The following is a 21,901-nucleotide window of genomic DNA, read 5'->3' as shown; positions in this document are numbered from 1 at the left end:
ACTATTAGACTCGTATCAAAGTGAGTCAAACCATAATTCCTAAATATAATTATTTCAGGAAAAGGTAAACATCCTGGTGCGTTTACTTAATCTTTCTCAAAAAGTGCCTCTTTCTGATGTGGCTTTTCTGCTAATAGCAGTGTACCAAAGATAGTGTGTGTTGTTGTTATAGGGCCCAGAATTGAGCATGGAGCATCTCAGAAGACAAAGATGTGGTCCCTAATTCGATCTTTCGATGTGACACGAAAGGGTGACCAAAAGTAGCATGTGGATGGTACAAGAAGTCACTAGGGTCACAGATATGGTCATGTGGTTGCTCAGTTTAAGCAAGAGCACATCTTGATTATCTCAAGTGTTAAGGGTTTGTTTGTTTTTTGTTTTAAAGAATTTTATCAAATCATATGACAGGTTTCAGAGTTGCAGCCGTGTTTAGTCTGTATTCGCAAAAAGAAAAGGAGTACTTGTGGCACCTTAGAGACTAACAAATTTATTAGAGCATAAGCTTTCGTGAGTTACAGCTCACTTCATCGGATGCATTCGGTGGAAAATACAGAGGGGAGATTTATATACACACACAGAGAACGTGAAACAATGGGTTTTATCATCACTCTCCTTACAGTGTGTATGATAAAACCCATTGTTTCACGTTCTGTGTGTGTGTATATAAATCTCCCCACTGTATTTTCCACCAAATGCATCCGACGAAGTGAGCTGTAGCTCGCAAAAGCTTATGCTCAAATAAATTTGTTGGTCTCTAAGGTGCCACAAGTACTCCTTCTCTTTTTATCAAATCATATGCTGTACATCTTAATGTAGAGGTGAGTTTTTAGGAATTCTGTGAGGGGTGGAGTGGCATGAATGATCAAAGTAGGCTGCAAGGTACATATAAGGTGGTTAGAGTCAAAAAAACACAGCTTTGTAAGGGAAGTGGATGAAGAGGGCAGTAATAGCCAAGTGGAAGTGGTGTGGGACTGTCCAATAAAATGCTAGCCCATATGAGTCGGGAGAGGTGGTGTGATTATTTGACAAGAAAAAAGTTACTTGCCTGTGCTTTTATTCTGTCAAACAAATTAAAATGAACTATTGTCGCTGCTGTGATTGTTGAATGGCATCTCTCTGTATTCTGTTTTGAACTATTTTGTGTGGATTCTTTTTATATTTGTGTTTAGTATGTCACTTGGTTTTATGTGTAGTATGTCTTTTTGCTTTCATATAAATTAAAATGTTACTGCCACCGCCTGTCTGAGCCTAAACTAAGACTTTATAAGTTATTTCAAATTTAAATAAAAATCTAATACCCTAATAATATGGATGGTGTCCACTAGCTTTGAAATCTACATCTTGATTGTATATCCTCTACTAATGCTGGCGCTGATGAGCAGTTACTGTGACTGTCCATGGTGGTACTGTTCCTAGTCCCACTTCTACTCCTGGGGGAATTCTGCACCACTGTGCAATGCAGAATTTTGCAGAAGTTAATGTTGTGTGTGCAGAAGTCGTCTTCTCCCCCCCCCCACCAGAAATGAGCTGCTGGCCACCACTAAGGGCCACTGGACCTGGGAGATGCTGCTGTGGGGAGGGTAGGAGGAGCTGGAGAGTTCCTGGCAGCTGTAGTTCCTAGCATGCCCTGAAGGAAGAAGATGGCGGTGTGCAGGAAACTCTGTGCAAGCCTAGGACCCAGCATCAGGCTGTTTCTCCCTCTGAATCCCTGGGGAGTAGGGGGTGTGAGTGCCTGAGCTAGGGAGGGCAGTGTCTGGCCCGGGGAGGTGGGCAGAGAAACAGGAACTGGGTTGTCTTAGGGTGGGGTGGGCAAACTATATGGCCGTGGGCCGCTTCTGGCCCCCCAGACCTTTTAATTTGGCCCTCGAGCTCTTGCCGGAGTCCGGGGCTTGCCAGGGGGCTCTGCACACTGCCCCCACCCCTGCAGCTCCCATTGGCCGCGCAGAGTCACCTGGCCACACCTCAGCATAGGAGCTAGAGTGGAGACATGCTGCTGCTTCTGGGAGCTGCTTGAGGTAAGTGCTGCCCGAAGCCAGCACCCCTGACCTAATTCCCCAGTCCTGATCTTCCCCCCCCCCCCCCTGCCTTCCAAACCCTTTAGTCCCAGCCTGGAGCACTCTTCTGCACCCCCAATCCCTCATCCCCAGCCCCATCCCAGAGCCCACCTCACCCCCAATTTTGTGAGCATTCATGGCCTGCAATACAATTTCCATACCCAGATGTGGCCCTTGGGCCAAAAAGTTTTCCCACCCCTGTCTTAGGGGTTTCTTTAACCCTCTACTCCCTAAGGGAATTTTTGTGTGTGTTTGTATTGTTAGGCATACATGCTGACAGGTATTTTGGAATAAATTACCCAAATAATTGAAACTGACATGATTATATAGTGTTTTGATAAATAGATTTTGTGGAATTTTAAAATATTGTGTGTAAAATTTTTTAATTTTTTTGGTGCAGAATTTCCCCTGGAGTATGCTTCAAATCAGTAGACAGTAGCTTGATGAGACTGGAATGCATCTACAATTGGGCCTTTAGTTTATATCTGTCATGTCCTGATGTGGACTTGTTTAGATTAATGTCATTATGGAAAATCCACAGTTTGATATTGCAGTGCTAAAAGGTAATTAACGTTTTGTCAAGATAAATGTATCTGGAAGTGTAGGTTGCCTGGTGGTTACAGGATTTTTTAAAACATGCATATCCACTGTCATTTGTGCATTTGAAAGTAGGTGCAATTTTAAAGGCATCTATTGATTATAAGCCACTTTTCTCCTTACTTGTTTTTGTAAAGTGGCCTCGAAGATACTTAATTTGTACATTGCTATATTGGATTATTTCTTTTATCACTAGGCCATAGTGTGGACTCAAAGCACTGGAAACTGAATGATGGTTGCTGTACCATGGTGAAACTTGACAGCATCAGGCCTGTAGATCAGTTTTTTTTCCCTACAGTTTTGCCTCCAAGGAGCCAGAAATTCTTACCCTTTCAAACTTATTATCCCTAATAATATGCTCTTAAAAATAAGGGCAGGATGTTTCTCTTCCATTGCTGTGTTCCAACATAGTGCTTCCTAGCTTTTGCAAATGCCTGGTCTAAACTCACTAAGTTCTATCAGCATTACTGTTGGTGAGGGGATTGCTTTTTTTTTTTAATTGACATACACTACTGCTTTTATCAGCATAACTATTGGTATAAGGTGCTTTATGCCTGTATTGCTTATTTCACTTTGACAGACCTCAGTAAGCTCTACAGGTGTATATACACTTTCATTTTGGTATAACTGCTTCTACACTCGGATTCTTTTGCAATTTTATGCCTGCATAGTTAAAGCAACAAAGCTTTCAAGGGTCAGCAATGTCAAAGTTTCCGAAGGAGATCGTCTCCGAGAAATGGCGAGTAATCATGGTAAAAACAATGTGTCTGCATATTTGCCTGATCTTATAAATGCACCTAAATTGGACTATATTAGCCCCTGTCTCAGTTTCTGTTGCATGGCCCAAATGGGTAACAACTCAAATGATTGATCATTACCTTTGTTGCAATGGTTTGACTCACAACCCAGCATCCCTGGATGGACACCTCCAAAATTACTTTCAGTTGCCTGAAAGGCATCAGCTTAGCTTAACACTTTTTTTTTTTTTTTTTAAACTTCAAATTTTACAAATTTTTTAAAACAAATTCATGCTTTAAGATATGGACAATGTTTTTTGAGATCCAGGTTAGCAAGCAGAAGTCCGTGGGTGATCAAGAATGCAGCATCGCTATGAGGAGATTCAATTGCTATGCACCTTTATATAAGAATAACCTATATATATTGGTTTCAGAGTGGTAGCCGTGTTAGTCTGTATCAGCAAAAACAACGAGGTGTCCTTGTGGCACCTTGGCAAATAAATTTGTTAGTCTCTAACTCTGTCCGCATATCTATACATGGGACACCATCATAGGACCTAACCACATCAGCCACACCATCAGGGGCTTGTTCACCTGCACATCTACCAATGTGATATGTGCCAGCAATGCCATTCTGCCATGTATGTTGGCTAGAGCGGACAGTCTCTATGCAAAAGAATAAATGGACACAAATCAGACATTCAAAAACCAGTAAGATAGCACTTCAGCCTCCCTGGACACTCAATAACAGACTTAAAAGTGGCAATTCTTCAACAAAAAAACTTCAAAAACAGACTTCAACAAGAAACTGCACAACTGAAATTAATTTGCAAACTGGACACCATCAAATTAGGCCTGAATAAAGACTGGGAGTGGCTGGGTCACTACAAAAAGTAATGTTCCCTCTGCTGATACTCTCACCTTCTTGTCAACATTTGGAAATGGGCAACGTCCACCTTGATTGCATTGGCCTTGTTAGCACTACAAAAGTACTTTTCTCTCTCTTGATATTCACCCCTTCTTGTCAACTGTTCAGAGTAGGCCACTTTCACCTTAACTGAATTGGCCTAGTTAGCACTGTCTCCCCCGCACTTGGTAAGGCAACTCCCATCTTTTCATGTGCTGTAATATTTATACTGCTTACTGTATTTTTCAGTACATGCATCTGATGAAGTGGGTTTTCGCCCACAAAAGCTTATGCCCAAATAAATGTTAGTCTCTAAAGTGCCACAAGGATTCCTCGTTGTTTTTGCTATATTAATTGCTGCATCCAGAAGATGCTACAAAGTTACCCAACCTGTACAAAACGGATGTGCATTGACTCTTGCTCAGGTACAGGCTTGTCAGTAGCTTCATCAGTAAGCCTATCTTGCTGTATTCATTCTGAGAATGTCCCTAGGACACATTGTAATTGCCCCCAAAGTATTTTACTTTGTGGATGTTTGTATTGTTCCAGGATTAAGGCCACTTTTGGCTTGCAAGTGGCAGGATATTTCAAAATCTCTAGGAATTGATATTGTTCAGTGACTATAATCCAGTTTTTTTTTTTTTTTTTTAAAAGACACATTTTTGGATCTCCTTGTTGGGTTTTTATGGAGTAATCTAATAAGAGCTACTTACGGACAAAATGACACATTTTCCGTTTCCGTACATTTCATGAACCAAAGAGGAGTCATATGAATCATTGCTTAGAGACTTAGTACAATTATAAGAAGGAAAGTTTAATGTGTTCAGTGAATTAATTCTAGAGGTCGTGCACAAATTTACAAGAGGACAGCACAGCCCTTATCAGATTCTCATGCTTTGTGCAAGTTACACAAAATATTAATCTTTTCTACAAGAAACCCTATGGATATTTAGTCTTCCATTTAGTTGGCTCAGGGACTTCAGTATTACCATCTGCAGATCCAGGCTGCTTGTTGAGTTTTTTGGATTTAAACAAATGTATTTTAAAATAGTGTGGCAGTCAGGGATTAATTTGCAAATTAAACTGGCCGATTCTGAGAACAGTAGCAAACTTTGATTACAAAGTCGTAACAAAATATTAGAGCAGCCATTTCCTTCCTAAAAGAAATTTGAATTGTTTTGCAGCAGTAAATAGTCAAGTTTATTTTACTTCAAAGCCTATACTGGCTTGGTTGGCAAGCTAAGCTAACCTAACACTTAACCTTGTGGTAAAATGCCTTCCAATTACGCCTGCAGTGAAGACAAGTCCATAGTTTTGGGCATGCTTAAGCAGTTCACTACACACTCCTCCCACCCATTCTCCCAAGGCACTACTTTATAGTTAACATCAAGTAGGCTCATTTCCTTTCCTCTGCCTTGCAGCTCAGTTTTATTGCTCTGCTTAGTCATTTTGACTCTCCTTGTCTGTGCAGCAGCTCAACTCTTTTCTGCACTCCATTTTAGCTCCTTTGGTCACTCTCCCTCTAGCAGCTCTATGCTACTGTGCCCAAAGTCATTCAACTTTCCAGCTTATGCTTGTTCTAGGTCTCTGAGCAATATGATTTTTCCCAGCCTGGCTTGAGTTACATTGGGATTCTAAAGAGTGGACAGAACGTCTACATTTGATGTGATGGGGAAGAGGAGCCAGTGGAGAGGCTAAACTTGTAACACTTGAAAAAATGCTTGAGAATTTGATCAGTGGTACAGCCAAGGTAAACTATGGAGGGACATGGAATGTGTGTGTATTGGAAGAAGATTTAGTGAGCTAGTAACAGGTTTGATTCCTGGAATTTGGAGTTTTAATACTTAAAAAAAAAAAAAAAAAAAAAAAAAAGGAAAGGAGTATCTGTGGCACCTTTTAGAGACTAACAAATTTATTTGAGCATAAGCTTTTGTGGTCTACAGCTCACTTCATCTGATGCATTCGGTGGAAAATACAGTGGGGAGATAGATAGATAGATATATATATATTACACGCACGCACACAGAGAACATGAAACAATGGGTTTTATCATACATACTGTAAGGAGAGTGATCACTTAAGATGAGCTATTACCAGCAGGAAGGAGGGGGGGAAAGGAGGAAAACCTTTTGTGGTGATAATCAAGGTGGGCCATTTCCAGCAGTTAACAAGAACGTCTGAGGAACAGTGGAGGGTGGGGTGGGGGGAGAAATAACATGGGGAAATAGTTTTACTTTATGTAAAAAGAAAAGGAGTACTTGTGGCACCTTAGACACTAACAAATTTTTTTGAGCATAAGCTTTCGTGAGCATCCGATGAAGTGAGCTGTCGCTCACGAAAGCTTATGCTCAAAAAAATTTTAGTGTCTAAGGTGCCACAAGTACTCCTTTTCTTTTTGCGAGTACAGACTAACACAGCTGCTACTCTGAAACCTGTCATTACTTTATGTAATGACCCATCCACTCCCAGTCTCTATTCAAGCCTAAGTTAATTGTATCCAGTTTGCAAATTAATTCCAATTCAGCAGTCTCTCGTTGTTTTTGAAGGTTTTTTGTTGAAGGATAGCCACTCTCAGGTCTGTAATCGGAGAGATTGAAGTGTTCTCAGACTGGTTTTTGAATGTTATAATTCTTGACATCTGATTTGTGTCCATTTATTCTTTTATGTAGACTGTCCAGTTTGACCCATGTACATGGCAGAGGGGTATTGCTGGCACATATCACATTGGTAGATGCGCAGGTGAACGAGCCTCTGATAGTGTGGCTGATGTGATTAGGCCCTATGATGGTGTTCCCTGAATAGATATGTGGACAGAGTTGGCAACAGGCTTTGTTGCAAGGATAGGTTCCTGGGTTAGTGGTTCTGTTTTGTGTGGTGTGTGCTGGAAATGGCCCACCTTGATTATCACCACAAAAGGTTTTCCTCCTTCCCCCTCTCCTTCCTGCTGCTGATAGCTCATCTTAAGTGATCACTCTCCTTACAGTATGTATGATAAAACCCCTTGTTTCATGTTCTCTGTGTGTGTATATATAAATCTCCCCACTGTATTTTCCACCGAATGCATCTGATGAAGTGAGCTGTAACTCACGTAAGCTTATGCTCAAATAAATTTTAGTCTCTAAGGTGCCACAAGTACTCCTTTTCTTTTTTGCGAGTACAGACTAACACAGCTGCTACTCTGAAACCTGTTTTTAATACTAAGTCACTCGGTATCTATGGAAATTTTGAATGAATTCTTGTTTATACATAAAGTGTGGTGGTTGTCTGATTGTTCAGTTTCAGACAATCTACCTCTTCTGGTTGTAAGCAGAAACTTAAACCTTACACTGCAGTATGTTGCACCTAAAGTTTTGTCCATTTGTATTCTGAAAACAAAACAAATTAATTTGAATCTTAACTTCCTCTAGCATATTCAGGCATTTACTGAGGCTCTTGATATGTCAGCCCGAAAGTGAAATTCTATCAGAAAATTTAGATAGAGGTTACTGAAATTTTGGAGTACTAGAAGCAAATATTGTGTGGGTTTTTCCTCCCAATAACTTTTCTCTATTGGTCTTTTAACTTGTGGAAGAAATGTCGAAGATGTTCCCAAAACGTTTCCTAAAGCGGATTCAGTCTTCCCCCTGTTTAAGAATGAATGAAAAAGAGGTTTGGATTCTTTTAAGGTATTGGGAAAGAATCCAAGTTGCACTTCTTTGTGATGTGTGTGCATGAATTTAGCACCAATGAAAGCAAGGAACAGACTGCCATAACTTGTACTAGGTTTAGTGTCTCATGCTGTAGCTTATACCACACAACTTTGTCAACTGTTGCCCATTCCTTGCTTAAAACACCCCCAATTCCTCATGTTTCCCGAGCTGGCATGAGCATGTGTCAAATTCTACAGTGACTGTTGTGGTGATATCTTGTTCACTAGAGACTAAAATGAGTCCTATTAATTATCATAGGTTTTTAATATAGGTCCCCAGAGGTGGAAGGCTAATCCATTAGTGCACGATGTGACAAGGTCCCTTTTGGTTCTGTTTTCTGGTCTTAAAGATCTCAACAGTTTTCCTTCCTCATATAAAAGGACCTGGTACCTCAAAGGAGTTATAGTGTTAAGTTACTAAAAAGTGGACTAATAGTTGGTAGGTTGCAGCTTGATCTCTTGTGTGTTGAAGTAGACATAATTATTTCTGTATTTTCTTTTGACAGACCAAAGAGAACACTGTATAGTAAAAAGTATGGAGTGGACCTAATCAGATACACACATGCTGCCAACACTGTGGTGTACAGCTCCAACAAAATAGATGGTAAGTGACCATGTTTAATCTTTCTGCACTTAGATGGCACACCCAGATAAACAGTAGTGGAGGGCTGGGGAAAGCTTTGGTCTTGACTGACATGAATGGCTCATTTTTAGCAACCTCTAGGATGGTGGCAAACAGAGATGTTCATCTTTAAAGCATAACTCAGTCATTCCCTAACATATTGTTGCTAATTACTGTTCCTCTTTGCTATAATAACCAGAGTTAACATGATTTAATAGCTGAAGGGAGATGAGTTCTATTCTTGACTGTTTGACTGGCTGTTTGTTATGGGTCCAATCGTTTAGCTTCTCTGTGACTGTTTCATATAAACATAGTTACTACCTTATTAGTGAAGTTTTGAACAGTTATGCCTTGAAAAATGCCATTGTGAATATTTTTTCCCCCTTCGGTGACTCCACAGCAAATGATGCTCAAGCTAACATTTTAAAAAACTGTTGTTTGTGTTTGTTTTTCTTTCTGACAGCCTTTCAAATTCAATTTGAGATCAAGAGGCAAACTTTCTTCTGGCTAGTGCTTCATTGCTGATTAAGATTCTGTATCTGGAACTTAGTTAACAATTCTGTGGGTTCCATTCCGGCTCATGCAAGTGTGCTCTTATAGCTGTGTTGGCTTTGCAGTACCAACGGGGTGAAGAGTACCTTAACAAAAGAATTGTCAAAGAAAGCAGGTGACTCAAAACAATACATAGCATTTCTATAGTATCTTTCACCTCTGTCTCAAAGTGCCTTACAAAGATAGGGACGTATTCTCCCTGTTTGTACAGAATGGAGAGCAGGAAATTGAGGTGATGTAACAAATCACTAAATAAGCCTGGAGTAGAACACATCTCTCGTGCATACAATCTTGGCTTTGTCCATTGGCCCCTCTGCTTTCCCAGCATAATATGCATGGGCATTTCATCTGTTTTGAAGTGTCATTTTTTTCCATAGTCATTTCTCGTCATAATTGCACTTCATAATCTTCAGTGAATTAAAGTTGCTTGCTTGCTGAGCCTGGGGTGAAAGGATTAGTTGGATGTTAACATTTTTGATTTGATTCATCAACTCCCACAGGTTCACATTCTTTCCTCCACAAAGTGATTCTTCTTTCCTGTGTCAGAAACAGCTGGTATAAATGGCTGTGCTGTAATGTCACGAATCCTTGAAGAACTTCGTTCCTGGTGAAGCTCCCAATCAATTTTCTGATCCTCGTATAGCTTTCTCCTATGGTTACAATTTATTTTGTGCACTTACTGTCTCATTGTAATGATAGTATTTTAATTTTGTGTCGATCTCCATTGTGGTATCATTTATTGAGAGAAGCTCTAACCTGGTTCGATGTTTGTTTAGTGACCTTAAATCCATTGTGTTAAGGTGGTATTTGTAATTTGGTGGTTTGAAGTTTGATTATCATCTTGTAAGCGGTTTCCCTTTGAGTAGCTTTTAAAGTAAATGCACTGGTGATAGAAATGAATTAGAAAAGATTTATTACTGGTATTTGTACTGCGAGGAATTGTAAACTGGCCTGAGAAAACTAGCATGCTTCCCTCCTGTGGTGGTCCATACTCTGCATAGTCCCTATGAGTGAAACTATGGGAAGTGTACAGGATATTAACTTTTCAGGATGTTGCATTTACAAAAAGAGAAGGGTGAAATGAAGCCATTCCTTTGCTGTACGAATGCTGGTATTTTCCCACAAGTACATATATGTCTCTGAATTGCTTCTGATGCAGTTCTTTCTGAAGGGTTCCTCGAGAGCGTCAAACCTGGTTCCTCTTGCCTAATTCCAGGCTGAGGTAGTAGTTTGTACAGTTTGAGGGTCTATGATACCACCCGGTACAGGAGATAACTGTACAGGCCACTGCCTTGCCTGGGACAGCGCACTGTCGGCTAAAAGGATCACCCACTCATGCTTCACAAATGGTTTGTATTTAGCAGAGGAAGGTGAGATTCCACCTGCGTTCTTCTGAAACAGGTAACTGCAGTTTTTAGCAGAAAAACTAGGAATATGCACCAAATTTGCTGTGTAAAAACAGGTAAGTACTCACGATAATGGGATGTAAAACTCCTGATTTTGGTGGATTGACTTATGACACTTGATGATCATCTGAAGGTACTCAAAAGCAGAAGAAGCCTTTCAGAATGGTGCATCAGATTGAGCTATTCATGCTTGGTCATCAAGTTACCCTTAAAGTTCTCTTGCCAGACTCTGGAGGACTGTGCAGAGCTCTGACCTCAGCTGACTCAATGGAAAATCATTGTCAAGAATTGTTGGATTTGAGGGACTTTCCACATAACATGTATTTTACAGAAAAAGGCATTTAGAAAAATATTCTAGCCTTCTAGATGTCCAGAATGTATTCCCCACAGATTACAAACTCATTACTCTCCCCCTGCCTTGCAGAAAAGTCATTTAGCCCACCAGCTAGTATTGCAATAACAAAGGTGAAAACAGAATTTTCCACCTTTTACTTTAATTTGGTATTAATGTTGCAGTCTCAGCACCGCTTGTTGATGTAACTGTATTGAACATAAAGAAAAGGAGTACTTGTGGCACCTTAGAGACTAACAAATTTATTTGAGCATAAGCTTTCGTGAGCTACAGCTCACTTCATCGGATGCATTTGGTGGAAAAAAAACAGAGGGGAGGACTGGAAATGGATGAGTCATCACACAAAGTAAAACTATTTCCCTGTGTTTTCTCCCCGCCACCCCACCCCACCCCCCACTGTTCCTCAGATATTATTGTTAACTGCTGGAAATAGCCTACCTTGCTTGTCACCAGGAAAGGTTTTCCTCCTCCTCCTCCCCCCCTCCCCCCCCGCGGCTGGTGATGGCTTATCTTAAGTGATCACTCTCCTTACAGTGTGTATGATAAACCCATTGTTTCATGTTCTCTGTGTGTGTATATCAATCTCCCCTCTGTTTTTTTTTTCCACCAAATTCATCTGATGAAGTGAGCTGTAGCTCACGAAAGCTTATGCTCTAATAAATTTGTTAGTCTCTAAGGTGCCACAAGTACTCCTTTTCTTTTTGCGAATACAGACTAACACGGCTGCTACTCTGAAACCTGTATTGAACATGTCAACCTGAATAAACAGGTGTCAAAGCTTTATAACAAAAACAAAACAAAAACCCTGCTTTGGTTTCCTATGACATCAGTCTTTTTGTCCATCTATATTTCTAAAACAGGGTATATGTAAAAAAGAAATTGGGAGGGAGTTAGCTACTTTGATTTTTCCCTCTTTTTGTCTCCCCTAGTAAAACTTTACTGCTGATGTTGGAGGCTTAATTTGATCTTATTTACATTTCTCCATTCACAAATGCATGTGCAAGTAAAAATATTCTCAACACTTGTAATCGAAAGAATTCTGCAGAACATAATTCACTTGATCTGTGGTGAAAAATCTCAACAGAATCTTCCAAAAGAAAAATTTCACAGAGTATCAGGGTTGGAAGGGACCTCAGGAGGTCATCTAGTCCAACCCTGTTACTACTGTGGTCTATATTCGATGAAAGCCACTTAAAAGAATTACTGACTTCAAAATATTATGATCGATTCTGTCCTGTGCTATTTTACGTTTTTATAAAGAAATTGCTGTTAGATGAAAAGGGTATTTTCTTATTCTTCCTTTCCTCTCAAAGCTTTTTCCAGTCAGGAAGAGGTGCAAGAAAGCACAAAGGGAACAAATATTTGTTTTGTTTTTGTTTTTTGTTTTGTTTTTAAAAAAGCCTCTTCTGAGTTATTTAGTACCTGTGCTTAGCAATTAGTATTTAAGTGGTCCCAGCCTGGCTTTGACATTTGGATCTCAGGCTATGTCTATGCTAAAGCCTATGCCAGCAAAACTTGTGTCACTCAGTGGTGTGAATATTCCACACCCTGAGCGACATAAGTTACATCACCATAAGAGCTAATGTGCACAGCACTATGTCGGAGGGAGAGCTTCTCCCACCGACATAGGTTATGACACTCGTGGAGGTGGGTTTCTTATGCTGACGGAAGAGCTGTATGCATAGATGTGGCCTCATTGTCCTTTTGAGTGACAGAGTTCACACCTTTGCTGTGGTTATTTAGCTGGAGACAGTACTACTTGCATGGCTGCATTAACAGGACTATGGCATTTGCATGTTAAATCTATACTCCCTTTCTAACAGGAAATGCTGGCACCAACTTTTAAAAAGCTGTAGTTCTGTGAGAAATGCTTGAGTAAAAACTGAACAATTACTTGATTTTTATTTTGCTTCAGTAACTTTGGAGTAGAGAACTGTATACGTCTCATGGCAATTCATTTACACTACATGAAGTATTCGTATTATCTCCAGACTATTGGGACCATCCTCACTAGTTCTGCTGTTTTTTTTTTTTTTTTCTTCTTCCAGACTGCTTTGTTTCAGTTTCTAATTCAGTTGATCCCATTTTAGCATCCCTCTTGAAGACGAAGCAGATCATCATTGCTATCTGGTGGAGAAGGTTTATTGTATGATATATGCTTATCTGTTCTTTATATTTTCTTGCAGATACAATCCGTTACCTCTCCCTACATGATAATAAATACATCCGATATTTTCCAGGGCACAGCAAGAGGTAAGAGATGTGACAAGGGGACACTTCGGTGATCAGGATCTTGGTGGCTATGAAACAGAACAAGAAAGGCTAAAGCAGTGTTGTAATGAACCTAAACCATGTTAGATTTAATTCACTTTGCTTCTCATGCCATAAAAAATGTTAAGTATTTTGAACTTGTGTGAAGCCAATAGGATAATAGTTAGTTTGCTAACTTTCTTGCACACCTGTGTGATACCTGATGTATCTAATCTTCTATATTAGAGTGGTTGCCCTGTCCATGTCTCCAGTGGATGATACCTTTATTTCTGGATCACTCGATAAAACCATCCGACTTTGGGATCTCCGCTCTCCAAACTGCCAGGTGGGATACCAAATTCACTTGTATGTCGTCTGACAGTTGTCATGAAATGTGCAAGAAAGCTTCTAGCTTGAAATGATGAAAAATGCGTTGTAGATTAAATAGGTGGTCTGGTTTTTATACTACCATGAAGTGTTACATGGTTGCCATCAGCAGCTCCTGGAATTCGAAAGAAGTCATCTCAGGCAGATTCCCTGTTTAGGTATTCATTTTGTGCATACACTGTGTCCTCACTCACTTTTTCCTCCAGGTTCTGTGTTGGGGAAGTGCTGGAAAGGCAAGAAAAGAGCAACTTCTGGAGCTGATGAAACAAGGAGCTAGTTGGGTGTTGTCAGCATATTAATGACACTGTAGCCTCAAACAGTCTTCAGCCTTCTCTAGAAGTCTCCCATGTACCTTGGAATCAGTGGTGACAGAATGGGACCCCTTACTTGAGTGCTCTGGCTTTGTTTGTTTGTTTTAAAATGAAAAACGTTAATCAGTTAAATACACAAGCAAACTTAGAGCCAGGAGGATTCCAGGGTTTCCCAGCTGTGTTAAACTTAGCGAAGCTGGAAGATTCACCCTATGTTAACACTGCAACTTTGTCTATGATAAGCCCTTACTGTTTCAAGTGCTGTGCATGTTATAATTAATTTGTCAATTATCCAAAATGCTATCTAAAGCTTACCATAACATTTTATATTTATTAACATCTCTTGTTATTACCAGTTACCTCCATAATGCTGTACTTAGTGTTTCTGGTTTCATAGTAAAATCCCTCCAAAGCAGAAACTTGAATAGGCCTTCTTATAAAATGGACACTGAAAGTACTTGGCATTCACACACCTTGACTTTTGCAATATTTGCAGTGTTGAAAAATGTTTGTGGAAGACACTGGCAGGTCCTAAACATGCCTCTCCTCACTGGGAGTACAGAGCTTTAGAGGGAGACAATCACTGATTCATGAGGTCCAGCTGTAAAGCACAAATTGAAAACTTTTTTTTTACCCTACAGCATAGTTATATCTGCCTAAGCATAAGCCCTTTAAATCAGAAACCTTGCTTTCTTTGGTAGTGTGCATGTTGATAAGAGCCTCTTGCTTTCTAAACTTTAGCTTGGTCTTTCATGGGAAGTCAGCAGATGTGAAGAACAATGTCATGTCAGCAACATCTCACTTCCATTCTATGTGCGACTTTATGTAATTTTGACATGGTAAAAATCTTAGTTTACCAGTCTTCCCTAAGACTATCTCTTTAAAAGTCTATAATTTCCCCTGTTTTTCAGGTTCACACTGAGGGCTTGTCTAAACACAATGTTGCAAGAATGTCCACTAAAGAAAGTTGCATTATGTTGTTTAACATAACACCTGTAGTTAAACCAGTACAAAGTTTGTGTGGAGTAAGAGAATTTGTCCCCGACTCTTATGCTAACCCTTGTGTGGGAATCTGATCTCTTTGGTTTAACACTTTGCCTCCTAGTTTTTAGAAGGTTAATTTTTGTGTTAAATCAGCATAGGTAGTGACAGTGTTTGTCAGAGCTGTACGTGGATGCTCATCTTCCTGAATGGTCAGTGTTTTAGCCACACAACATCCAGCCATCTGTTGTCATCACTTCCAGCAGGAGTGCTTTGTGAAACTCTCTCAGAAGTGATGATTGTTACCAATACAAGATGCAACTCCGTTCCTGACAGAAGTGTGTAGTATGTTGCCTCTGCAGCACTCCTTGTTCTGGTTGGTTACTTTTGTTCTTGTGATGCAAGTTCCTTTCCCATCGGAGATGTAGATGGGTGTTGAGCAGGGAGTGTATCTGAATTGTTTTCCTAAATTTCTTCAGCAGTAATTTAGACCAATCAGTTCCTTCCTCCCAGAAGCAATCAGATTATTTCACCTTAATAGTGAAGCTAACGTAAAGTCTTTCTCATCTCTCTGTCCTAAACCTTCTAACTTTAGAATGCTTTAAATTGACTAACCTCTTAGGATTGTCCTTTTCACAGTGTCCCATAATAATCACGTGCCACTAGGGATGAGTTGAGGCCATGTATTTAGTTCCTCATACCCTTTCTGGATGAATGGCCACTTGTTGACTCCATGTACAGAATTGAGAGGCTAGTGCCAATGTGGGACTTGAGAAGCTGCCTTTTGAAAGATTCTTGATAAAACTGAAGACTGACCATTGAAAACCCAGCTGTTCTACCAGCAGACTGCCCTGCTGGATCTGTGCACAACTGAGGGAGCTGTCAGAAATGGACTTAGTGCATATGCCAGTATTCCCTACTTGAATTCAAGTTTAACTGTTTCCCATGTTCTAGGGTTTAATGCATCTTCAGGGGAAGCCTGTATGCTCCTTTGACCCAGAGGGGCTGATCTTTGCTGCTGGAGTCAATTCTGAAATGGTGAAGCTGTACGATCTCCGCTCTTTTGACAAGGTAAGAGACAAGCTAGATACTTTATAGCTTACAAGAAACAGCATGTAAACCCTGGACTTTGGAGCATCCCTTGAAACATTTTAGCACATGCTACAGCCAGCAGCACCAAGGAGATAAAACTTAATATATGAAAAGGGCTTTATATAAGAGTTTCTTGTACAAGTAGGTGCCGCCACCACCAGATCCTTAAATCCCATTTTGGATCTACCTTTAAGTTCAGTCTAGTTAACCCCAGAGCCAGAGAACTATTAAAATCTGAGTCTCCAGATCAATTTCTTGTAAAAAGCATTTGTTCTGGGTTATGTCCCATCTACTGACCCGACTACTTCTCACCTTCCTACCTCTTCCTCTCTATTTGCTCTCCCCATCATAAGCCTTTGCATCCTCATGTTCCCTCCACCAACATACTCAGCACTGAACTATACTACATTTCCTTAGCCTTGCTTTCCTGCGTCATTTGGGGTCTTTGATAACAATATCTCTAAGATTGGTTATGAACCTGGTCCACCTTCTGAGGTTCAGGCATATGCTGTTGCCTCAGAGGCCCGGCACATTTGTACACAGTGGGGTCTGAAGCACAATCTACCAATGCACAATCCACTTATTCTCTGCTCCAGGAGAACTGGCATTGGAGACTAGACAGAGGGCTTGGGAGCACTGAGGAGCTGAATGGCATTGCTACCTTAAGCTGATGATGCCCCTGGGTGTAGGGAGGCTGATTGGAGTCAGGTGGGAACTTCAACCCATTTCTCAGGCTTCCTGTAACACATGGGAAGCAGCTGTTAATGTTTCTTCCTCCTTGCTGGCAGAATATCTAGGTCAGGTGGACCTAGCAGCCACATCCGAGAAAGAAGGAAAACTGTAACTGGGCGACTGTAGCTGCAAATGGGCAAAGAAGAGCTCTGTTTTTAGATTGCCCCATATAATCAGATGTAATGTGAGAATTGATTCTTCTCTTTGGTGACTGTGTAGTGGTGAACCGGATGTGTTTTCACTGTCTTTTCTTTTATGGTGGTGAAACACCACAAGTTTCCTAAACATCCTGTTGTGGTTTGGTTGCTATTGGAGATGACAGAATCATGGCATGTCAGAACACTGCTGCATCACAATATATGACAGGTTGTTGCTACTCTCCCCTGCCATCCTTTGCGTGGCACCTAGTACTGGATTGTTCAATATCAGTCTGGTTTATTTCCTTTTAGGAATCTAAAATGTTTTCCTGTGCTGGAGATATAACTTTTTTTTTTTTTAACCAACAAAGTAAATGTTTGTGTGCACATGCATGCAAATCATTCCCCCCCCACCACCACTTTTTTTTTTTAAGGGTCCATTTGCTACATTCAAGATGCAGTACGATCGAACCTGTGAGTGGACAGGCCTGAAGTTCAGTAATGACGGGAAGCTCATCCTCATATCAACCAACGGAGGGTTCCTTCGACTGATTGATGCCTTTAAGGGAGCTGTACTGCATACGTTTGGGGTGAGTTTGCTGTCTTGGTTGCCTTCTTGGAAACTGCTCTGTCTTTGCTACGTCCTTGTCAGGGGTGGGATGATGTGGGATTATTAGTTTGGAGGATAAAACACCCCAGTTCCATGTATTCCAGGGGCAGGTCTCTTGGAGCTCCCTTCCAGCTGCAGTAATAGAGATAGCTGATGCCCTGTGGATGACATAAGTATTAAGGAGAGGGCTTCTTTACTAATTTGCTGCTGAATGTACCCCGATTTATCTTAGGCCTTGTCTACACTACAAAGTTAAATCAACTTAAGTTACATGGATGTACAGCCATTTCTGTAATTAAAACACGGTTGCATGTCCACATGTTGCTCCTTGTGTCAATGGAGCACATCCACAGGAGCAGCTCTTGTATCAACACTGAGAGCAGTGCACCATGGGTAGCTATCCCACTGTGCAACTGGTCACAAGGTGTCTTGGGGAAGGGTTTCCAGTGCCTCTTGGGGGCAGGTTTAGCATTACATTATGCAAGTTTTTCAATCCCATCATTCCATGGGTACTCAATTGCCCTAATAACCTTCAAGCCAGCCATCTCTGTTAGAAAGCATGGATCTTGCACTGCTGTTTGGTATTGTGCTGTCCCTTATGAACACAAGGCTATAACAAGGAACAACGAGGAATCCTTGTGGCACCTTAGAGGCTAACAAATAAAATTTGTTAGTCTCTAAGGTGCCACAAGGACTTCTCTTCTTTGCTGATACAGACTAATATGGCTACCACTCTGAAACCTGAAAGGCTATAAGAGAAGCTCAATGGGGAGACTATTCGGCTGAGGGAGGCCTTGAAGGGAGCATTTTAACAATGAGCCACAGTAATGTGTGTTGCTGTCATGTGCTGATCCTGGAATTGTTTGTTTGCACCGTGCTATGAACCTTGTAATGATGACTGTGTGCACCCAACTATAACAGTGCACATGCACCTATTGCTGTTGTATGTGAATGTTAGCAGCAGACACCATGTGATGGATATAAATAAAGATAAATTCATACTTTCCATAAGTAGATTTTTTTTATTATTCCACACCCATGCTAATCTATCTATGTAATGCTGAGGTAAACTTCATATATGCAGTGGAAAGTATCTTTAAAGGGGAGGGAACAGGGGATTCACAAGCACATACACCAATGAGGCTCTTGCAGCTGAATGACTGTGAGGCTGTCATTGTGTTTAATCTCCTGCGGGGTAGAGTGCCTTGGATACTACTGTGGTCCTGGAAGATATATGGAGAGCATAAAGAAGCGGCGTGTCTGGCTTTGCATCAGAGCAACTGTTTGCGTCCCTTGCTCCTGGAATGCCTACCACAGCTCTTTGGTTTTTACAAACGGTTCTCCTCCGTGCCCCAAGCAATCTGGCCATAGCTGTTAATGTTCCTAAGGCTGAAGTGGAGCTGTGACTGCACAGTCTCCTCTCCCCACAGACCCAGGAGATCCAGCACCTCCTGTGTAGTCCAGGCTGGAGCGTGTTTGCTGCGTGGAGCTGGCATGGTCAAATGGGCAGCTCCTGCTGGAGAGCTCTCCTAGAAAGAACAAGTTCAAAACTTCCTGGGACTTTAAAAGGGGAGGGAGTGCATGCCTGTATACCTGGCTGGAGGGCAGCAGAGTTCAAAATGGCGGCTAGACCAGTCATGGCAGGCATTATAGGGGCACATCTCTTGGAGGTCCCCTAGGTTGAAGTAAGCAATGTAAGCAATGCAGTGTCTCTACTGACACTGTGTCGCTCTAACTACATCGCCCTAAGTTTTAAGGCTCTCATCGAGGTGGTAGTATTAGGTCGGCATAGCAGGTGTGTTGAAGTGGCGGGAGGAGCATTGTAGTGTGTACGCCTCCAGAGTTAGGTTGATGTAATCTGCTTTATGTCAACTTAACTTTGTAGTGTAGACAAGCCCTTAATCTTGGCTCACTTGAAAATTTCTCTCCCTCTTCCCTTTAATTTAGAAATTACTTGTGATATTTAACTCCCTTTTAATGGAACTTTCAAGCTCTGCTAATGAGGGAAAAGTGTTTGTTTGGTTTAGTACCTGGATAAATTATTCCCCACTCTTAATCCTTACATCTGTGCTCTGTCCCCTCCTATGGCGGTTGGAGGGCTTTGCATAGGGCAGTCTGTAATTCCTAGAGGGAGGGGCTCCTGTTCTTCAGCTGGAAGTATGGTTTGACATGTCTCCTTTGCCACAGGCTTGAAGGCATTTAACCTCTTTTGTATTGTAGGGTTATAATAACAGTAAGGCTGTCACGTTGGAGGCATCGTTCACACCAGATTCCCAGTTCATAATGATTGGTAAGATACCCTTACCCCCCTTGTAGCCTGCCATTGTGTGTCCTCTTACAAAGCAATTTCAGTGCTTTGAAACTGGGTATTAATTCAATTAAACTGAAAGTTGGTTTAAAGGCTGCAAGATGCTATTTTAGGACTTAAAAAATGCTTTCCTCACTATGCTGTGGGAGACACTTGCAATGCTCTCAAAATTCTGTCATTTCAGTACAATGTACTTTGTTTAATTTAGTAGGTAGGTCTATTCCTGTTTCCCACTGGCCAAGTGTTTGCATCACATATTACCACTACAGCTGACACTAATTGATAGCTTGGCTGGCAATCTCAGCCAAGAGGAAGGATAGAAAGGGCTACTGACTGAACTTCCCTCTTACCATCACCCCCAAGAGTTGGTCCCCTCAGGCTGCTGTTGACAGATTGGCAAAGAAGCATGGGTAAAATTGTGTAGTAGGAAAAAGCAACTGAAGTAGTTCAGGAAGTTGCAGCCTCCTTCCATCCTACCTGCGGACTACATTCTTTATTTGGGCTACCTGTGTACTGTAATCTGCGCAGTATCAACTAGGATATCATAGGATACATTGCCCTCAGTGAATGAAAGCTGGTCCGCAAAACAACTCCACAATCTCATTCATATTCCTCATCCAATGAAGTGAGCTGTAGCTCACGAAAGCTTATGCTCAAATAAATTTGTTGGTCTCTAAGGTGCCACAAGTACTCGTGTTCCTCCTAAAGATATTCTAATGTTGAAATCTAGCTGGTCATCAGTAAGCAGCCCATAAATTCTTCTTAATAACTAAAGTTAAATCTAGGGTGGTATTTCGGTTTCTCAGGAAAGACCATTCTGATGGTGGTTATTTATTCTGGGGGGTGTCCTTTTTTCTTTATTCCCTCTTCCCCCCCCCCCCCCCCCCAATCCTGCAAACCCTCGTTTTATCCTCTAGAGACAGCTCAGTTCTGCAAGTTTTACCCTTCTTGCCAGGAAACGTATCCCTTCTCTAACTCTTTGGTATCCTCAGTCCTGGTGTTGGACAGATTCACTTTTCTCAACTTTGTCCCTACAACTGCTAAACTCCAGAATCGTGCATTTTTTTTTTCCATTTTACTTTGTGCAATTTGACTGATTTACCGGGTGCCAACTTAATTTCTTTTTTCCTGAAAATCCCATATAGACAAAAGGAAACAAAAACCCCACCTTCTTTTTAGGGATTTTGTTGAAAAGTCAGGATATCTTATGTAAAAGGGGTTATACCAAAGACTAAAATATTTTTGAAAAGAGGTCAATTTTAAAAATTCAAGGTGTCCCATTAAAATGAAAATTTGTAGACTTCTGCTATAAAAACATGTATTGGTGATCATGAGTTGAAACTTCTTGAACAAGCTTGGCCATTCACATTTAGCGTAACTCACTGAAATCTGGTTTACCATACCCTTTGATTATTTGCAGACTGCACAATTTTCAGTGACTAGATTGCACTTCTATTGCCTGATTTTCAGCAAGCTGTTGTGCGCATGTGTTAATCTTTTGATTTGATTCTGCATGTAACTAGTAAGCATATAACACAGTCCAATGCTTACCTTGCTCTGTATATGAACTGGGAATTTGTGCAGACAAAAACAGTATTCCATCTTCCAAGTAGATGCATAGATACATGCACAGCTTGCTGAAAACCAGGTCTTTAATGATTATGCAAATTGCAGGATTATAATCAGATGGCTTTTAGGAAGCCATTGAGCTTTATTTAGCGCCACAGCTACCTTTTTACAATGCCTTTTTATCCTCTGTTGGTCTTCAAGTCGTTAATGTGCATAGCAAACCTCTTTTCTTCGTGGTGCTGGTCTACACTAGAAAATTAGGTCAACCTTGCTATGTTGCCCAGGCGTGTGAAAAATCCACACATCTGAGCAACATTGTTAGGCCGACCTAAATCCCTGTGTAGACAGCACTAGGTCAATGGAAAAATTCTTCTGTCGACCTAGCTACCACCTCTCGGGGAGGTGGATTACCTATGTCCATGGGAGAATGGTTCTCATCGGCATAGGTAGTGTTTACACTGAAGCACTACATCAGTGTAGCTGCCGCTGTGCCACTAGCGTTTTAAGTGTATGTAAGACCTCGCTCTGCTGATGCCAACTGTCATCTTCTGCGGTGTATATATAGACTTGAGTATATAAAGTTATTCTGATCAACTCTGTATACTCCCT

At 41.0% G+C, this 21,901-nt stretch overlaps 1 protein-coding gene across 1 annotated transcript in view; it reads left to right on the top strand.

Annotated features, from left to right (window-relative positions):
- The window catches only part of WDR82 (WD repeat domain 82), a 33,268-nt gene that overhangs the window by 6,757 nt on the left and 4,610 nt on the right, over positions 1 to 21,901 (top strand). The window contains exons 2-7 of the mRNA XM_038408382.2: positions 8,490 to 8,587; positions 13,102 to 13,168; positions 13,412 to 13,511; positions 15,799 to 15,915; positions 17,240 to 17,395; positions 19,636 to 19,705. Coding sequence (XP_038264310.1) covers positions 8,490 to 8,587; positions 13,102 to 13,168; positions 13,412 to 13,511; positions 15,799 to 15,915; positions 17,240 to 17,395; positions 19,636 to 19,705 — 608 coding nt within the window. The remainder of the gene's footprint in view (positions 1 to 8,489; positions 8,588 to 13,101; positions 13,169 to 13,411; positions 13,512 to 15,798; positions 15,916 to 17,239; positions 17,396 to 19,635; positions 19,706 to 21,901) is intronic.

The sequence above is a fragment of the Dermochelys coriacea genome, chromosome 7, assembly GCF_009764565.3.
Source record: "Dermochelys coriacea isolate rDerCor1 chromosome 7, rDerCor1.pri.v4, whole genome shotgun sequence".
In the NCBI taxonomy this organism is placed as follows: Eukaryota; Metazoa; Chordata; order Testudines; family Dermochelyidae; genus Dermochelys; species Dermochelys coriacea.
This window is presented reverse-complemented; position numbering and strand designations above follow the sequence as displayed.